Source organism: Archocentrus centrarchus, unplaced genomic scaffold (genome assembly GCF_007364275.1).
Source record: "Archocentrus centrarchus isolate MPI-CPG fArcCen1 unplaced genomic scaffold, fArcCen1 scaffold_44_ctg1, whole genome shotgun sequence".
Lineage (NCBI taxonomy): Eukaryota > Metazoa > Chordata > Actinopteri > Cichliformes > Cichlidae > Archocentrus > Archocentrus centrarchus.
Genome location: NW_022060270.1, coordinates 1,346,637 through 1,366,696, shown reverse-complemented (window position 1 = coordinate 1,366,696; position 20,060 = coordinate 1,346,637). Strand labels below are relative to the sequence as shown.

Here is a 20,060-nt window from a genome sequence, read left to right as displayed (position 1 = left end):
GATAAAGACCCTGAAGATGCAGAGGAGGTGAGGCCGGGTCACTGTAGCTGGTCTCAGTGTTGTACCTCTTTGCCTCCCTGAGGAACATTATATAACTATTGAAGTGACAAAAATCAATGCAATCTGTCAACAGGCTGCTGCTCATCACATACCAGTCTGCTCAGTACTCCTCATCATAACCCATCACTTCCTTTGCAGGGACTGTGCTGAAGTGTTCATGGACTGGTTCTCATAGAGCGCTTCATGCAACACATCTTCCTTCACACACATTCATACAAGCATTTTTTAATACAGTACCACTCAAACATTCACACACTGAGGAAAGCGTCTGGGTTTCAGCATCTTGCCCAAAGATACTTTGGCATGCAGACTGGAGCAGCCAGGGATTGAACCACCAACCCTCCAACTAGTAAATGATCTGCTCCACCTCCTGAGCCACAGTGCAGCAGTATCAGATTTTATTGTGATTTTCTTGAACTTGGCTGAATACTAAAGCTTCAGTTTGTGTACCTAAAAATCCAGTTGCTGCAGAACTCTCACCACTGTATTTAAATCATATGACCTTGCATGCACAGTAGCACCTTTCCTGCTTGAGAGAGGCCCACATCGATCTTTGTTTTGTTCCTGTGCAAGAAATTTGTCTCATCTTATCTCTGCTGACAGGCTGCGTTCATCACCATCCAGCACGGCTCCTGTCCTCCAGCACAGCGAAACTTAATGACTCAAGAGTAGAGGAGAATACAGGGTCTAACTCAGAAATGATTAAGAGCAAATATTTGGTTGTGTAGCTACATGTTTTCATGCAGATAACTATCTGACTTCTGCTTTTTAACCTCTTGATGAATGTCATGACTAGAAAACAGCACTTCCTTGCTTGCAGAATGCTTGTAGGAGCCATTTTTATTTGTCTTGCCTGTGTCTTTGAATTAATTTGGTTATTTTTCTAAATTCAAACTTCTTGCCCATCAACTAGAGAAGGAAAAAATCTTCTGAAGACATTTATAGTTTGTGTTTTCATATCAAATTATGGTTAATGTTAGCAATCTGAACATAAACTTATTAAACTTCTCTTTTCCATCAGTTCCTGGCACCTTTACCCCCAGTATCTATGCAGATATCAGTTTCCTCTGGCAGTGTGTCTAAGGAATATGTAACAAATCTGTTTGTCATTTTTATGCACACTGCTCTGCTCTCCCAATTTAGAATGCCTCACTTTGCATCTGTGGGATAGAGTGGGGAAAGAAACTGTTTGGTCTTTAGTAGAAATCATGCATTTTAAGGCGTGACAGGCTGATTTTTTTTGTTATTCTTGTTTTACTACAGGTTCCTGTGTCCAAATGTCAAGCCAGAGACAACTTTTGTTATTCTGGAACCAGCAGTGTGTGATGAGAAAGGAAAAGGAAGCTGGAACTGCTGCATGCTGTACAGAGAGTTCCTCCTGAAAGAGAAGAGATGGACTTTACCGCTGTCTCCCTGCTCAGTTATGGATGGTGGCTGGTGAAGGAATCCTTTTGCTTAATGAGATCACTGCTTTTGCGTTGGGAAGCTTACAACAACCAAATACCAGTGGATTACTAAGACACTGCAGGACCAGGCTGGTGTTATTAAACCAGCAACCAAGTAATCCTAATTTATTTTTTCTGTGATTCTGTCTTTTTTTTTTTTTTACCTTTGTGATCTAACTGAAATGGAGATACATGGGCTTTTATTTTAAAACCGTTATTTTACCAGGTAAAATGTTTGAGAACCAGTTCTCATTTACAAACATGACCTGGAATAAGGACTGGGCCTCTTTTATTCGGCCGTGGATTCCTATTCTTCTCGGCCTCAATCTCCAGTTCTCCAGGGCCTCCAACTGTCCAGAGGAGTGCCGCTGTGATCGCACCTTTGTTTATTGCAACGAGCGGAGCCTGACCTCAGTGCCTCTGGGAATCGGTGAGGGTTATAAGACTCTCTACCTCCACAACAACCAAATCAACAATGCTGCCTTTCCCTTGGAGCTCCATCATGTGGCTTCTGTGGAAATTGTGTATCTCTATGGCAACCAGCTGGACGAATTCCCTATCAACCTGCCCAAAAATGTAAAGATCCTTCATTTGCAAGAGAACAACATTCAGACCATCTCCAGAGCAGCTCTAGCTCAGCTTCTTTGGCTGGAGGAGCTCCATTTAGATGATAACTCCATTAGTACTGCAGGGGTGGAGGAAGGGGCCTTCCGTGAGGCAGTGAGCCTCAAGATGCTTTTCCTCACCAAAAACCACCTGAGCAGTGTGCCTATTGGTCTCCCAGATTATCTAAAAGAACTGCGACTGGATGAGAACAGGATAGCCGTTATTGCAGAGGAAGCATTTAAGAATGTTTCCCACCTAGAACGCCTCCTGCTAGATGGAAACTTGCTGACAGATGAAGGGATCTCAGTAGGGACTTTTCAGGACCTCGTCACCCTCAGGGAGCTGTCTTTGGCTCGCAACTCCCTTACTTATCCTCCCCCGTTTCTCCCGGGGGAGGTGCTTCTGAAATTAAACTTTCAGGAGAATCAGATAAACCAGATTCCTGCTGGAGCATTCACAGGGCTGTACAAGCTGGAGAGGCTCGATATTTCTAACAACCTGCTGCAGTCTTTGACACGGGGGGTTTTTGATGGCCTCATGAGTCTCAGACAGCTCACTGTTAGGAACAACCTTTGGCTGTGTGACTGCAGCATCAAATGGGTGGCATCATGGCTTAAATCCCTGCCTGCCTCACTCAATGTGCGTGGCTTCATGTGCCATAAACCCGAAAGGTTCCGAGGCATGGTGATCAGGGAGCTGAGTGCTGAGCTCCTACAGTGTCCGCAGAGTACAACCACAACACCTAAGCTCACCTCTCCAGCTGATACTGCTGTGATCCCATCTCTCTCTCCTTCCCGAGATTCCCCTTTAGTCACTCAGTCTGTTTCTCCATCCTCCAGGAAACCCTTTCCCACACTACCCACCCTCTACCCAGTCTATACAACAAGAAAAGGGGGAATTAGGACTAAGCAATCTCTGGATCCCCAAAGAGAGACTCTGCAGGTCAGGTTTGCCATATTAAATGGATCAGCTATCCATGTGAGCTGGGTGGCTGCATTTCCCGTCACTGCCTACAAAGTGACCTGGGCCAGGATGGGCCCCAGCCTGACAGGGGGCACAGTCAGGGAGAGGATAGTGGGTGGGGACCATCGAGGGATCCGGCTGGCTAACCTAGAGCCAAAGTCCACCTATCGGATCTGTGTCATTCCACTGGATGCATTCAATAATTACAGACCCAAAGATGATACTGTGTGTACTGAGGCCATGACCACAGCAGGCTTGTCCACCCCTGATGACAACAACAACAATAAAAGAGGTTCAGGGCCAGAGCAGGCCACACAACAGGAACCCAGTTTGCCTTCTTTGCTGGCCGGGTTGATCAGCGGGGCAGTGATTGTGGTGCTGGTAGTCCTGCTCGGTATCTTCTGTTGGCATATGCACAGGAAGAGCTGCTCCAAGTCCTCTGCCAAGTGGAAATACAACCGCGGACGTAGAAAAGATGATTATTGTGAAGCTGGCACCAAGAAAGATAATTCCATCCTGGAAATGACTGAAACAAGTTTCCAGATAGTCTCGCTCAACAACGAGCAGCTCCTCAAGGGAGATTTTCGCATCCAGCCTATTTACACCCCTAATGGGGCCATCGGCTTCCTAGACTGCCCCTTGGGGAACAACAGCACAGTCTACTGCAAGAATATTGTACAGGATGCAGAGCATCAGGAGAGTTTTTACTGACAACTACCCAAATTTCACAGAGTACTGTACAGTGTTAATATTCTTTGAAACCTTTGTGTCTTCAAGAAATATAATTCATATAATTGACTGGGAGGATACCTTTTTATATAACATAGGATTAAGTTATTGGTTTCTAGGGCTGAGCTGTTTTAAGCTTGGTACACAGTAAATAATTCTAAGTATTAAGGCTTATTTGTTTGGTTTTCAGTAATAGTGAACAATCTTTAAGTCACTGTATATTCCAACCATAACAGACCATAATTTACACTTTAGCTGTTGTACGTATTAAACTCATTACATCAGTCAGGTCACTGGTGACCTGTTTAAGTTGACAGTTAATTTTATATCAAAACCTTTAGATGGAATTTATACCTTTTTGACATATTTAAATGAAAGCATAAAATAAGACCAAATATATTAAGAGAGCTCATTTCAACAGTAACATTGTGTAGTTTATAAAACTGTGCTTGCTTATGCCACCCTAACTCTACACCTAAGCCGTTCACTGGTGACCTTGTGGATTTTCAGATAAAAACAGCTCTTGGAATTCAGTATGAAAGAGACGAGCATGAATCACCCATGCTCGTCAGTAGAGGGCGCAGTTTTCCTTCAGTCAAACTTTGCTAGTAACTATTCGCAGTCACCGCAGTGTGACGACACCTTTGCACTCAGTAGAGCTGCTCATTGTGAGAGTCCTGGTCTACAAATAAAACGTATTCTTACGTAAACCGTTTTCTTCAACAGGGAATTTAAAGGTCACACTCGTTAAATATTCACAGACAGTGGGAGGCCTTCGCCTGCTTTTCAAGAGAAATCCATTATCACAGTTAAGGGACCACGGTGTTAGTACTAGCTGTGTTTGACGGTGGTGGGTGTCACAGAGTGAGCAGCAAAAAGCACATCTGCTGTGGTTAACCCATCAAATACCAGCTCTTTCTCTTTGTGTTTAACAAGAATAATGTGGTAAAACTTCGATTTATTTATATATATAAATAAATATATATATATATATATATATATATATATATATATATATATATATATATATATATATATATATATATATATATATATAAATTTTTGTGTGTGTGTGTGTGTGTGTGTGTGTGTGTGTGTGTGTGTGTGTGTGTGTGTGTGTGTGTGTGCGCCTTGAAGTCATGAGCTTACAACCTCTCTTGGATCCATGTTTTTGCACAAATCATGTCCTGTATATAAATTCAAATGAATTGTTGTTCAGGAGCATCTTGCTCTTGAATATTTATTTACCTTATTATATATTTCATTAAAACACATCTCCAAATGTGAATTCCTCATTATGTTGCAGATTGATTGACTCCCCTTTCTGATGGACTGTCACACAGGAGAGGCCTGTTTGAAGAGGGAAAACGGCCTTTGTGGAGAACTTGTACAAGCTGAAGTTACAAAGGCTAACACATAATAATCATAAGGCTGCAGAACTGATCACATGTTTAGAACTACAGGCGGGTGACAAACTAAAGGAAAAGCCAGCAAAAAGGGTTCTCATTGAGATGTTTTCCCAGCAACCAGAAAAGCTTGTGTGCGCCTTGACAATGATTGCCTAATCTCTGGATCTCTACTGCAGGGAGAAACAACACTCTTCCAGAAAAGGTGTTTTGATGATGTTTATGTGCGTTGCTGTCTAGCACATCAGTCCAGAAGTCTGCTGTAGGTTTTCAGTTGCTCTGGTGAGTCTTGAGGCCATAACATTCACATCATTTTCATCATTACCAAAGCATTTAGCAGCGCTGGTATCCTGTGGATGGAGGGATCGTCATCCTGGAAGTGACAGGTCCCATCAGGATAAAAATGTTTCATCATATGATGCAGGCAATCACGCTTTGTATTGATTTTCAGTGACCATTCCCTCTGAGGGGATAAGTGGACCCTCACTGTGGGGTTCAAGTTCGGGTTTTTCCTTTAATTTAGATGCACCTTCTAGAAGAGCCGAGCAACAACCTAAATTTCTGGTACATCAGGCAATTTTGCACTTGGTTAATGAATGAAAGGAGTGAAGATTTGAAGATTACAGCTTTTATTCTGCTTCCAGCTCAGCTTTAATTCACTTCTTAGAAACATGACATTGTCTTTTGTACACTGTAAGGCAGGACTCAGGGTCATGTTCATTTTGAATGGGGAGCCTCAGTAGAGCAGGGGGAGTGGAGATAGCTAAATTATCACAGAAGATGTGTAACAAAAAGCACTGTTGGTGTACATTACTGCAGTCAGAGGCTCATTTAGTCCATTTACAGAATTATTATTCACACAAAGTATTTATGGCAAAACATGTTTTCAGGAGGTCATTAGTTATTCACTTTTATTCACGTTTATTGATATAGCACTGAATCACAAACACCAGTCGCCTCAAGGTGACTGATCAGAAGGTTGTGGTTCAGTTCCTGGCTGCTCCAGTCTGGATGCCAGGACTAAGCAATCTTGGGTAAGATACTGAATCCTGAGCTGCTCCCGTCAGAGTGTGAGTGTTAGAAAGCACTGAGATGTAGAAAGAGCTCATATAAATGTGTGTATGAGACCTGCTGTGTGAAGCACTTTATAAGAACCAGTCCATTTACCTCTTTAAGAATTTTAGTAGAGTACGTGCTGTTTGTCAGTGTTTTGAATATTGTGCCATTTGAATCTAGCTGTAATCCAGCTGAGACAAATGGGATTTAACGTGTTCACAACACAGACAAAAAAAAAGGTAGCAGCCCTGTTGGTCTGAACATGTACACTGTGTATGTGAATGATCCAGACAGGTTTTGACATGTTTTCTAATCCCAGTAGATGGAATTGAGCAAATATGTTTAGTTTTAATGATAAGAGCACATCATCATCACTCCACAGCGGCGTCAAAGCCCTTGACTCCAAATTTTCTAAAGTAAATAGTGACTGCATTTCTCTTTATATTCTTTCTAATTAGAGGTGAAAATGTATCTTTAAAAGTTGAGTGTAAGTGATGAGTAAGCTCTGGGACAGAATGCTCTACTTCCTTAGTTAAAGTGCTGTGCGGACTAAAAGATCCTATTACGCAGACTTCTTCTTTATTCTGTATACACTGTGTTGGACAGTATTTAATCTTACTGATGGCCACAGACCCATAGTTCCTGCCAGTGAAACAGACACTCAGATTCTTCTAATATATTTTAGTAGCTACATATAATGGCTGGAACAAAAGGCAGTAATGTCAGTGAGCTCTTAAAGGTCGAGACTGGTTTGTACAAACTGAGTCTTATTTTTTTTATCATTGTTCATCTGTATTAGTGTGATACAGCTGGAATTTGGTGCTATATAGACATCCCAGAACATATTGAAAACAAATTTATACGAAAAGGCTAAATTATTACCCAAAATGCCAGGTGTACACATTTATTTATTTAGGTAGGTAATCAACTTGCTCTACCACCTGAGCTACAGCCGGCTCCTAGGCAGGTAGATAGAGTGAGAGGAAATGTCACAAGGACACCAAAACTGACAGGATTCATGGACTGAGGAAAATGAATGTCATCAACAAATTTCCTGGCAATCTAACCAGCACATTTCAGGAGTATAAAGATGGACAGATTGATATGACTATAAAAAACATTCTACAGTCTGTTACCCCAATAACGTTCCTGACACATCCTCAAATGTTACCAACAAAATGTTCTGCTTTTGGCAATTCTGCCATCTCTTGAAAACATTTTTAGAATTCTGCATTGAAAATCTTTTTCCACTATCTATCTGTCTGTCTGTCTGTCTGTCTATCTATCCATCCATCCATCCATCCATCCATCCGGTGGTGGTGCTGCGGTGGTTAGCACTACTGTTCACAGATCACAGAATACCATCTGGAAAGTCTGGGTTCAATTCCACCTTGGCCCAGGCCTCTCCCTCTCTCTGTGTGTGGAGTTTGCATGTTCTCCCCGTGTCGGTGTGGGTTTCCTCCCACAGTCCAAAGACATGCACTTACTAGGGTTAGGTTAATTGGGAACTCTAAATTGCCCATAGGTGTGGATGTTGTCTGTCTCTCTGTGTTAGCCCTGTGACAGGCTGGTGACCTGTACAGGGTGTACCCTGCCTCTCACCCTATGTCAGCTGGGATAGGCTCCATGACACTATTACCACATAACGTAGGAATATTTCATAAAAGGACATTTTAGAATCTGCTACCCCAGTTGGCAGGGAACGTTCACACAACATTGGCAAACATTTCCAATAAATTCTAATAATGTTTTTGAGAAAGCATTATCTTTGAATGTTCAAAAAAAGGCTTGAAGGATGTTGATCATGATCATGGCATGATGTTCCTGAAAGGTTAAAGGTTTAACTAAGACTAATGGATGAGCTGCAGGTTATGTGGTGGTCTTGATAAAACTATGTTAGATGGTAACAATGAAGAAACACTGTCAGTGCTGCATTTTTAAAATGTTTAGGATGTTATGGAAGCCTGAGATAGCAAAATGTTTTTATATTTTATTGTAGTTGTGGAAGGACATTTTCAGTATTTTCTCCATTTTTTTGTAGCATTTACACTAGAAGAAATAATGAGTTGATGTCCTGCTGAATTTTAAGGTTGCTTGCTTCCAAATAAATGAACATATGGTAGTTTCATTTTAATGGAGAGCAACAAAATATCAACCAAAAATCCAGAAAACAAATCACATTACATAAAAGCTATAAACTGATTTGCATTGCATTTGTCATTGAATGAAATAAGTATTTGATCACCAAGTGAAACAATGATCAATGATCAACAATGATGTTTTGGTACTTGCTGGAGAAACCCTTGTTGCCAAGCACAGCAGTAAGATGTTTCTTTTGTTGGTAAACAGGTTTGCACACATCTCAGGAGGGATTTTGGCTTGCTCCTCTTTACTGAAACTCTAAATCCTTTAGGTTTCTTTGCTGCAGCTTGAAGCTTCAGCTCCTCCACAGATTTTCTATAGGACTGAGGTCTGGACACTGGCTAGTTCCGTTCCATGACGTTGTTTCTTTTTTAGCCACTCCTTTGTTGCCTGTTGGTATATTTTGTATCATTGCAGAAAATATTATATTTGTCCAAGACAAACTGTTGAAGTATTGGCTTTAGTGCAGATTCAGTATTTTTACTTTGTCCTTTATCTTTTGAACTAATCATGTAGATTTTTGATAACACAACATCAGTAGATGCTGGTGTACATAAAAAGAGCAGCTGTAAGAGGTGTGAGGAAAAAGTTCTGGGAATGGGTCTATAAAAATGTGGGATTTAAATTTGTCTAATGTCCAGTTGAAGATCATCTTCATCTGTAAAATCATCCCCTGCATCCAGGCGTATCCTCTGGGATGCTTGCTGGATCTCCATTTCTGTAGGTGGATGAAGATGCAGAGAGGTAATATTGTGCTGGTGTGGCCAAAACAAGTTGTGTGTGTTTTATGTACTCTTTACTTGCACACAGTGGCTTGTTGGCCATTATCTCAGGAACCTCAGGGTGTAACAGCAGACTGTTCTGAATGTTGTCTCCAATGCTGAAAAAAATACAAGCAGGCTCTGGCTCTCCTTACCTGATACCATCCAGATGTTTGTTCTCTCCCCAACTTTGAGGTCAGTGATGAAACAGAGCAGGAATAACAGGAAGTGATAAAAAAAATGCTAGCAGTTGGACTGGAAGCTGAGAATGTGAGTTTGAATTGAATATGAGCCAATATTTAATCAAGGCCATTATAGGAGTTTCTTTTAAAATATTTTTTGGCCTTTTCTGCCTTTATTAGATACTGTGCAGAGAGACAAGAGAGACAGGGAGGTGGGGGGGAGAACAATAGGAGATCACACGCAGCAAAGGATCATGGGTCCCAGGGCACCTGCACAACAGCCATGTGGTATATATGGTTGCCTGCTCACCCACTGAGCCACTCTGGCACCCATTCTAGGAGTTTTCTGACCACAGCTTGTAAAGTATAACAGTATGTGACTGTTATAAAATTACCACTCTGCTTTCAGCTCAGTGGATCTAAGCTGCACTGTGAGAGACTGTTATCTACATTAACAGTAGATACGGTAGTACTGACAGGATTGTGCAAATCACTGTAATGCTATTTACTTTGCAGTATGTTTCCACAAAATGCCATGTCACCAGACTATACTCAGCCTGTATAATGGAATTTGTGTAATGCAGCATTTTATAAGAAACAGCTAATATTTGGCATTGTTTTCTACAGTTTTAATGCAAACCAGTGTGCTACTGTCAGAATTTGTCACAGTGAATGTAAAAAATACCTATAGTCATGATGGGGTGTATTTAGGGTTGGTTGATCATAGGTTATATCAAACTAATGTTATTAGTCAGCTGCAGCTCCTTTAGCTTCAGGTGGCTGATTGGTCCAAAAGTATAAGATTTATATTTGGCCATAATTACTATACAAATCCACAATAAATGTTAACACTTTTTTTAAAAAGGAAAGGTTGTGTATATAAAACCTTTTTACACAATAATAAATAAAGTACTGAAAGAAAGTTTAATGACAGCCAGAGTAGCTTGACTGACATTGACCAGTGTGCATTGTTTTCTGTAAGTTACTGTAATTTACTGTACTTTTGACTTTCATCAGTACATTGGATAAACTGTGCAAAAATAATAATAATAATAAGCACTGAATGAAAGCCCAATAAAACATTAAACAATGTTAACATAAGACTGATTTTTCTCAATGCTACAATGTCTGAATTGACAACTGAGACAAGTGAGGCTGTAGGATTAATTTCAGCCTATTCTTCAAGGCAGTGATTTCAAACAGAACTAAAAAAGTCCCCACCCCACATTTTTAAAAAATTAGTCATGAACTAATATAAGTTAAGCAGCTAATACAAAAGATTCAGAATATAGAGCTTTGTGTTCAGTGTGCTAAGTACTCTATTTACATGTCTCACACAATACACAGGAAACTGATTTTCTAACAGTGTAGAAAACATGTTTTTACTTCATCCATCCAAGTAATGCGTTACTGGGTCACTTGGTGTTGGTTCTCACTGTGGTATTGTATCACTTCCTGTTCCTGTTTCGGAGCGCAGTCGTGTTTTGCTGTCTGTTAGCTGTTAAATCTGTATAGCTCGATCTATCTCAATAACAACATATTTTAGTGTAATCTTCACCTACTTTAAATAGCATACTCTTTATTGAATCACCTGTATTCACATTATTCACTTTATTTGTTTTTAGAAATTCGCTAGCTTAGCGCAGCTAGTGGCTTAGCTCTTAGCCAACTCACTACCAGCATGGCTTCTTCTCCTGTCCGTCCTGCACTTTCCTGCTCTGGGTGTCACATGTTTAGTTACTCCTCGGCCTCCTTTAGCAGTAACGGTACTTGTAATAAATATAGTCTGTTTGTAGCTCTGGAGGCCAGGCTTTCTGAACTGGAGACTCGGCTCCGCACCCTGGAAAATCCTGTATCTAGCCAGGCCCCTGTAGCGGGTGCGGACCGTGGTAGCTTAGCCGCCGTTAGCTCCCCCCCAGCAGATCCCAAGCAGCAGGGAAAACAGGCCGGCTGGGTGACTGTGAGGAGGAAGCGTAGTCCTAAGCAGAAGCCCCGGGTACACCACCAACCTGTTCACGTCTCTAACCGTTTTTCTCCACTCGGCGACACACCCGCCGAGGAACAAACTCTGGTTATTGCCGACTCTGTTTTGAGAAACGTGAAGCTAGAGACACCAGTGACCACAGTCAAATGTCTTCCAGGGGCCAGAGCAGGCGACATTTATGGAAATTTGAAACTGCTGGCTAAGGCTAATCGTAGATTTGGTAAGATTGTTATTCACGTCGGCAGTAATGACACCCGGTTACGCCAATCGGAGGTCACTAAAATTAATATTGACTCGGTGTGTAACTTTGCAAAAACAATGTGGGACTCTGTAGTTTTCTCTGGGCCCTTCCCCAATCAGACCAGGAGCGACATGCTTAGCCGCATGTTCTCCTTGAATCGCTGGCTGTCTGAGTGGTGTCCAAAAAATGACGTGGGCTTCATAGATAATTGGCAAAGTTTCTGGGGAAAACCTGGTCTTGTTAGGAGAGACGGCATCCATCCCACTTTGGATGGAGCAGCTCTCATTTCTAGAAATCTGGCCAAATTTATTAACCCTCCTAAAAACTGACTACCCAGGGTTGAGACCAGGAAGCAGAGTTGCAGTCTTACACGCCTCTCTGCAGCTTCTCTCCTCCTGCCATCCCCCCAAAACCCCATCCCCATAGAGTCGGTGCCTGCTCCCAGACCACCAAAAACCAAAGCTAAAATCAGCAAAAAGCTATTTAAGCATAAAAATTCAAAAACAATAAATAATACAGCTTCATCAACTGCACCAAAAAATAAAACAATTAAATGTGGATTGTTAAACATTAGGTCTCTCTCTTCCAAGTCCCTATTAGTAAATGATTTAATAATTGATCAACATATTGATTTATTCTGCCTTACAGAAACCTGGTTACAGCAGGATGAATATGTTAGTTTAAATGAATCAACACCCCCGAGTCACAGTAACTGTCAGAATGCTCGAAGCACAGGTCGAGGAGGAGGAGTAGCAGCAATCTTCAATTCCAGCTTATTAATTAATCAAAGACCCAGACAAAGTTTTCATTCTTTTGAAAGCCTGACTCTTAGTCTTGTCCATCCTAATTGAGAAACTCAAAAACCTGTTTTATTTGTTATTATCTATCGTCCACCTGGTCCTTACTCAGAGTTTCTGTCTGATTTCTCAGACTTTTTATCTGATTTAGTGCTCAGTTCAGAAAAAATAATTATAGTGGGTGATTTTAACATCCATGTAGATGCTGAGCATGACAGCCTCAACACTGCATTTAATCTATTGTTAGATTCAACTGGCTTCTCTCAAAATGTAAAGGAGCCCACCCACCACTTTAATCATACTCTGGATCTTGTCCTGACATATGGCATAGAAACTGAAGACTTAACAGTATTCCCTGAAAGCCCCCTCCTGTCTGATCATTTCTTAGTAACATTTACATTTACTTTAATGGATTACACAGCAGTGGGGAATAAGTTTTATTACAGTAGAAGTCTTTCTGAAAGTGCTGGTACTAAGTACCAGCATCCTTACTGCGTATAACTTTGGATACTGTGGCTCCTCTGAAAAGGAAAGCTTCAAATCATACGTGCCTGACTCCGTGGTATAATTCACAAACGCACAGCTTAAAGCAGATAACCCGAAAGCTGGAGAGGGAATGGCGTCTCACTAAATTAGAAGATGCTCATTTAGCCTGGAAAAAGAGTTTGTTGCTCTATAAAAAAGCCCTCTGTAAAGCTAGGACATCTTACTATTCATCATTAATTGAAGAAAATAAGAACAACCCCAGGTTTGTTTTCAGCACTGTAGCCAGGCTGACAAAGAGTCAGAGCTCTGTAGAGCTGAGTATTCCTTTCACTTTAACTAGTAGTGACTTCATGGATTTCTTTACAAATAAAATTTTAGACATTAGAGAAAAAATTATTCATAACCATCTCAAAGATTTATCTTCATGTTCGGCTGCTTTCAGCACTGCTGGTATTTGTTTAGACTCTTTGGCTCCAGTTGATCTTTCAGAGTTAACTTCAATAGTTACTTCCTCCAAACCAGCAACATGTTTGTTAGATCCCATTCCTACTAGACTGTTCAAAGAAGTCTTTCCAATTATTGATGCTTCAATCTTAAAAATGATCAATCAGTCTTTATTAGTTGGCTATGTACCACAGACCTTCAAGGTGGCTGTAATTAAACCTCTACTTAAAAAGCCATCACTTGACCCAGCTGTCTTAGCTAATTATAGGCCAATCTCCAACCTTCCTTTTCTCTCAAAGATTCTTGAAAGAGTAGTTGTAAAACAGCTAACTGATCATCTGCAGAGGAACGGTTTATTTGAAGAGTTTCAGTCAGGTTTCAGAATTCATCACAGTACAGAAACAGCATTAGTGAAGGTTACCAATGATCTTCTTACAGCCTCTGACAGTGGACTCATCTCTGTTCTTGTCCTGTTGGACCTCAGTGCAGCTTTGATACTGTTGACCATAACATTTTATTACAGAGATTAGAGCATACTATAGGTATTAAAGGTACTGCACTGCAGTGGTTTGAATCATATTTATCTCATAGACTCCAATTTGTTCATGTAAATGGGGAGTCTTCTTCACACACTAAGGTTAATTATGGAGTTCCACAGGGTTCTGTGCTAGGACCAATTCTATTTACATTATACATGCTTCCCTTAGGCAGTATTATTAGAAAGCACTGCATCAATTTTCATTGTTATGCAGATGATACTCAGCTTTACCTATCAATGAAGCCAGATGACACACATCAATTAATTAAACTGCAGGAATGTCTTAAAGACATTAAGGTCTGGATGACCTCTAATTTCCTGCTTCTAAATTCAGATCAAACTGAAATTCTTGTTCTCGGCCCCACAAATCTTAGAAACATGGTGTTAAACCAGATACTTACTCTGGATGGCATTACTTTGGCCTCCAGTAACACTGTGAGAAATCTTGGAGTCATTTTTGACCAGGATATGTCCTTCAATGCACATATTAAACAAATATGTAGGACCGCTTTTTTGCATTTGCGCAATATTTCTAAAATTAGAAACATCCTTTCTCCCATATTGGCTTCTCTTCAATGGCTCTCTGTTAAATCTAGAATAGAATTATAATCCTTCTCCTCACATACAAGGTCTTGAATAATCAGGCCCCATCTTATCTCAAAGACCTCATAGTCCCATATCACCCCAACAGAGCACTTCGCTCTCAGACTTCTGGCTTACTTGTGGTTCCTAGGATACTTAAGAGTAGAATGGGAGGCAGAGCCTTCAGCTTTCAGGCCCCTCTTCTGTGGAACCAGCTTCCAGCTTGGATTCAGGAGACAGACACCCTCTCTATTTTTAAGATTAGGCTTAAAACTTTCCTTTATGATAAAGCTTATAGTTAGGGCTGGATCAGGTGACCCTGAACCCTCCCTTAGTTATGCTGCTATAGGCCTAGTCTGCTGGGGAGTTCCCATGATGCACTGTTTCTTTTCATCCACCTTATTTACTTTGTTTATACTCCACTCTGCATTTAATCATTAATTGATATTAATCTCTGGCTCTCTTCCACAGCATGTCTTTTCTCTCCCCTCAGCGCAACCGGTCACAGCAGATGACCCCCCCTCCTTGAGCCTGGTTCTGCTGGAGGTTTCTTCCTGTTAAAGGGAGTTTTTCCTTTCCACTGTCACCAAGTGCTGCTCATAGGGGGTCCTTTTGACTGTTGGGTTTTCTCTGTATTATTGTAGGGTCTTTACCCACATTACAAAGCGCCTTGAGGCGACTGTTTGTTGTGATTTGGCGCTGTATAAATAAAATTGAATTGAATTGAATTGAATTGAATTGAATTGAATTGAATTGAATTGAATTGAATTGAATTGAATCCATCCATCCATCCATCCATTTTCTTCCACTTATCCAATTCAGGGTCGTGGGGGTTGGGGCTGGAGCCTATCCCAACTGCCTTAGGGAAAGGCAGAGTACACCCTCGGCAGGTTGCCAGTCTGTTGCAGGGCTAACACAGATAGACAACTATTCACACCTTTGGGCAATTTATAATCACCAATCAGCCTAACCCCACTAACTGCATGTCTTTTGACTGTTGGAGGAAACTGGGGTACCCACACAGACAGTGTGCCACTAAACTGGAGGTGAAGAGAGTGTCAGACAGAATCATATTGTATAACTTGGAAATTGAAGGTGTCATGTTGATTGTTGTCAGTGTGTATGCCCCACAAGTTGGATGTCAGTTGGAAGAGAGAGATTTGGAGTAAAACTGGAAAGCCTCGGCCAGCGTAGGCACAAGTACAGTTTCTGGGTTAACAGGCTTTGAAAAAGGTTCAGGGTTCACAGGCTATGACATCATGTCACAGTTCCATCTTTTCACACCATGACACATGCAGAGCTGTTATTGAGTAGTTAAAGCATGCTAGCCTGGTGAAAGCTGTAATCTTTCCACATCTTTCAGGTCAGAAGTGGGCTGAAAATACACGGCTCCAAAGATTTCTTACTCAGAGTGCAGCGTCAAGTCAGTGAAACTTCTGGGATATTGATCTGGTCAGTAAAGTAGAAGAAGAACTTTATTTGTCACATAAATGTAGTGAAATTCAGTCTCTGCATTTAACTCATCACACATCGAGTATGTAGAACACACACAGCACAATGTGGAGCAAGGGACGTCTAGAAAACACCCAGGGAGCAACCTGGGGGTGTAAGGGCCTTGCTCAGGGGCCCACAGTGATGCCAGCCCAAGGATTGGAACCAGCGTCCTCTCAGTGATGATCACTGCCTCCTCTAGGCCACCACCTTCCAGTAGCAGAGGGGGTTATTAATTATTTTCAGCTGCTTTGGTGTTAATGAAATTAGCAGCAGTATGCATGCCTAACAGCACTTGTTGGCCATATAAACTATAAATATCATTTTGAGTTGCCGCAATGAAATTTCAGCAAAATGGACTAACAAGCTGGATAATTTTTTCACTTTGATTTTCAGGGTGTCTTTGAATTCAGCCCTCTGTTGGTTCATAATTTTCATTTCCATTAAATGATGTGGGATCCTTTCATTTCTAACACATTACCCAGTAGATATTTATTTATTTAAGTTTAGTTTTGTTCTTTCATTGAGATTTGATGGGTTTTCAAAGTGTTCATTACATTCTTTTCAGCAGTGTATATTCAAATAATGGAAGCTTCAGTGTTCATGATCAAGTCTGTGGTTTTCGTTAATCCTGAAGTCTAAAGAAACACTGAAGTGTCAAAAACTGGCCCAAAAATCAGGGCTACACTCCCTAGATCCAGTGATTGAACCGTTCAAACAGATTGATAGCACTCAAGTGAAATGTCACTGCTGTAAAAATAAGGTCACAAATGTATTTTTCAAAGGCAAAAAGTGCATGAATTAACCATCTGGAGTCGATGGGCACACCGGTGCATCCAAATGACATCACCAATTGAAGATGATGGAGCAGTGAGACGCAGCTGTGCTGAGTCTCCATTTCAACTTGTGTCAAAAATGTGGACTACGTACCAGTCCTCACGTGTGATGTGCATTTGGTGCAGGAAGAAAATGTAAAAACAGGATATTCGGTATCAGGAAGTGCTTGCAAGCAACCAATTAAAAAATTATATGGCAATGCCGGGCATTTGATTGCTGTGCAATAGGTGAAAGAGTCACGGGGCGAAAGAGAGACAGCGAAATGAATAGCGAATTTTGAAATTTGAGAGATTTTAGCATGTTTGAAGTGTGTGTAGTGTACTGTTGGACAAGGCAGAGGCTGCCAAAAAGCCACCAGACTGAAATGTAAACACTGTCTCCAGTAGGACAACCGGAGCAGACCACACACCAGGAAGCATCAGGCCTGTGATGGGCATCTCTGTATGTGGTGGACAGGAACTGGTTTTTGGAGTGGCACAAATCATTTGTGGCATCTTATTGTAACACCTGTGTGGCGTCAGGGTGTGGTTCGGGGAGGGGGCGTCAGGGGGACGGGCAGCGCACAGCTACCCAGCCTGGGACTGATTGTGTGTGTTTTTGTCTTTTCACGCAGTAGCTGGAAGGAGGAGGGACAGTTGAGCTTAGCTGAGGTGGATGCCTGTAAAAGTTACAGGAAAAGAACACAATAAAAAGAATATTGTGACATACACCCAGGTGTTGCTGTTGTGTAAGTGTTTCGGGACTGACCGTAGGCTTTAGTGCTACAACCTGATTGTTCTGTAGCAGCTGTTCAAAAATGCCTGAAGCTCTGCCTGCATTTTAATGTTAATTTGACTATGATGATGATGATGATGATACTTTATTGATCCCACAATGGGGAAATTACAGTTAACATTTAAATTTAAATATTAAATAGTAGTTAATGTTTGTATATAACTTTTTTTTTGCTAATTTGTACATAAGTTTTTGAAAATTACAACTGATATTTGTATTTTAAGTTATAAAAATAGTTTGTTAAACATGTTTGTGGTATTCATAGTAAAATAATTATAACAGATTTTGTGTTATTTTCTGTGATTTTAGGTCCAATGTGTTAATACAGCATGTCAAAATGAAAAAAATATTAACTGTACAGTCACACGTGAGGTTGTGTTAACAAATGACACTAAACAAGAAACATAAACAGTTTTTAAGGTGAAATATAAAAGTAAATAGTCAAAAAAAATGGCCAGTTATACCCTAGACCCCAGGGGGTTAAAGTGTATCGATACATTTCTTTTTTTTATATGAACACTGAGCACAACAAATAAAACCAGGTAAAACTTGTGCGTCCCCTAAAGTGTAGAATCAGTTTGTTTGCGTGCAGCTCTGATGAGTGCAGCTCATTTATGATGCCATTACCTCCAGGATCTCCTGAAGGTGCAATTCAAAAATCCTTTTTGTGCAGCTTTGAAAAAACTTATTAGGGCAAAAACAGGGTGAAGTTTCTTGGATGACCAGCTTGTATTTGTTGCCCTGGGCAACTCTTTAATTCTGAGATGAACAATTGCTAGTGATCATTTTTACGGTGTTATTTTCTTTAACATTCTGGAAGTTCATCTGTAAAGTTCTCGGATGGTAAAGGTAGAATGGTCAGTGCAAGGAATGCTGTAAGCAGGTGTGCTCCTGCTTACAGCATACTTTCAGGACAACATTTTTGGCCACACAGACGCTATAATCACTCACCACCTGTTCTACTTATAAAACTTGGCTCTCTTCCAAAGTGAAATTCAAGTTGACACTGAAGAGTTGACTCCAGTTCTGTCAGGAGTGCTCGGAGTGGTGTACTGCTAGAGAGTGTTTGGCTACTTCACAGATGATGGCAGTCACATTTAGAATAAGGTTCTGTTTTAGACTTTCATAGGTGCATTCACGTCACTTGCTTGCACCTGATGCATGCATTCACATGACAATAACTACGTCTTTTGGGCCAAGTTGGTTATTGTTCAACATTTAACAGAACAGAACAAAAAAAAGAAGAAAGAAAAAAGAAAGAAAGAAAAGCAAACACTAATAATAACTCAGAGCAAAATGAAGTGTCTGCCTCTGAAGCAGTATGGTAGTCCAGTAATGCCATCTAAATTTATCAACAATATGATAAAGAAAATAATGTGAAGAACATGGTGTTATATCACACATCATGTGATCGGGCTTTTGTTTGAGGATATGGTTGCATAATTGAATTACATAAGCAAGTAAACTGCAGGGAGGGTAAGAGGATAGAAAATTTCATATATACGCTCAGAAGTATGTACAGTAAAGGGTTATTTCCAAGTCCATTCCCACGTGCATGAATGAATAAGATTAGAAATATTAACAATAAATCAACTGCTACCTAATTTTACACCTCATTTAAAAAGTCAATTTTTGTACCATTGCATTAAAGTACACACTTGCCAGCAGAGGTTCAAGACTGTTTTCCGTTAGGTACAAATCCCAGGATATAAATAAGTGACTCCTGTCAGCAGAAGTACCTGAGTACTCCAGTGACAAGCCTTTGTACAACTAAAGGTATCATTTGTTACTTTATTTTGTGAAGTCTACAGTAAACATTTGATATAATACACTGTTGTCTGCTTTACTAACATGATGATTTCTGGTCTTCACAGTCAATTGTAAAACAACAGTTCCTGGACTAGAATTACTACATGCAGCTGCTTAACCAAACCAAAGGGAATACTTCAGTCTGTGGACTGTGGAGTTTTTGTGGTCTTAAACCAACACTAACGATGACGAACTTAATCAAGTGTCTTTTCCTCTTCAGTTCATAGTGGATGGAAAAATGGCACTTGGTTTCCCAGAAAGGTTTGCTTTCCATTCCTCCAGGTCATTACTGTGGTCAGCTTGCATTAAATTGCATTAGAGAGCCACTAACAGTCTCCACTCCCTCTCTCGCACACAAATCTATTCCACACACCTCCACACACAAAAGTATTGATCTCTGGAGCTCCACTGGATTATGAAAAATGGGTAGCTACCTTAATGACACTTCACTTGAGATAGACTGCCTCTCTCTACTGCTTTGCTAGTGAGGTGAAAATGTGTGCACAGGGAAATCAGTGGTAAAATGTTGTCCCAGTCTGTTCCTGTATCTTCTTGCATTGATTAACTGCTGGAACAGAGATATAAAGGAATCATTTATGCTGGAAATGATTAATGGATTGAAGAGTGCAGGGTCATTTAGTGGTGTTACATCCACGTGTTGGAGTAATCATTTGATCAAACTGAGAGGGAATATTTGAACTCTAGTGTTATTATAATCTTTCATTTG

General features: G+C 40.7%; 1 protein-coding gene across 1 annotated transcript; it reads left to right on the top strand.

Moving 5' to 3' along the window:
* Nucleotides 1-1,766: 1,766 nt before the first annotated feature.
* LOC115777149 (leucine-rich repeat transmembrane protein FLRT2) lies at nucleotides 1,767-4,742 on the top strand. Its single transcript, XM_030724984.1, has one exon. It carries the CDS (start codon nucleotides 1,767-1,769, stop codon nucleotides 3,783-3,785), a length of 2,019 nt encoding a protein of 672 aa, XP_030580844.1. The 3' UTR covers nucleotides 3,786-4,742.
* The last annotated feature ends 15,318 nt before the right edge of the window (nucleotides 4,743-20,060 follow it).

Bases quoted from the DNA above. Each gene is read 5' to 3' on its own strand.
- LOC115777149 (XM_030724984.1), top strand. From the start codon at position 1,767: ATGACCTGGAATAAGGACTGGGCCTCTTTTATTCGGCCGTGGATTCCT.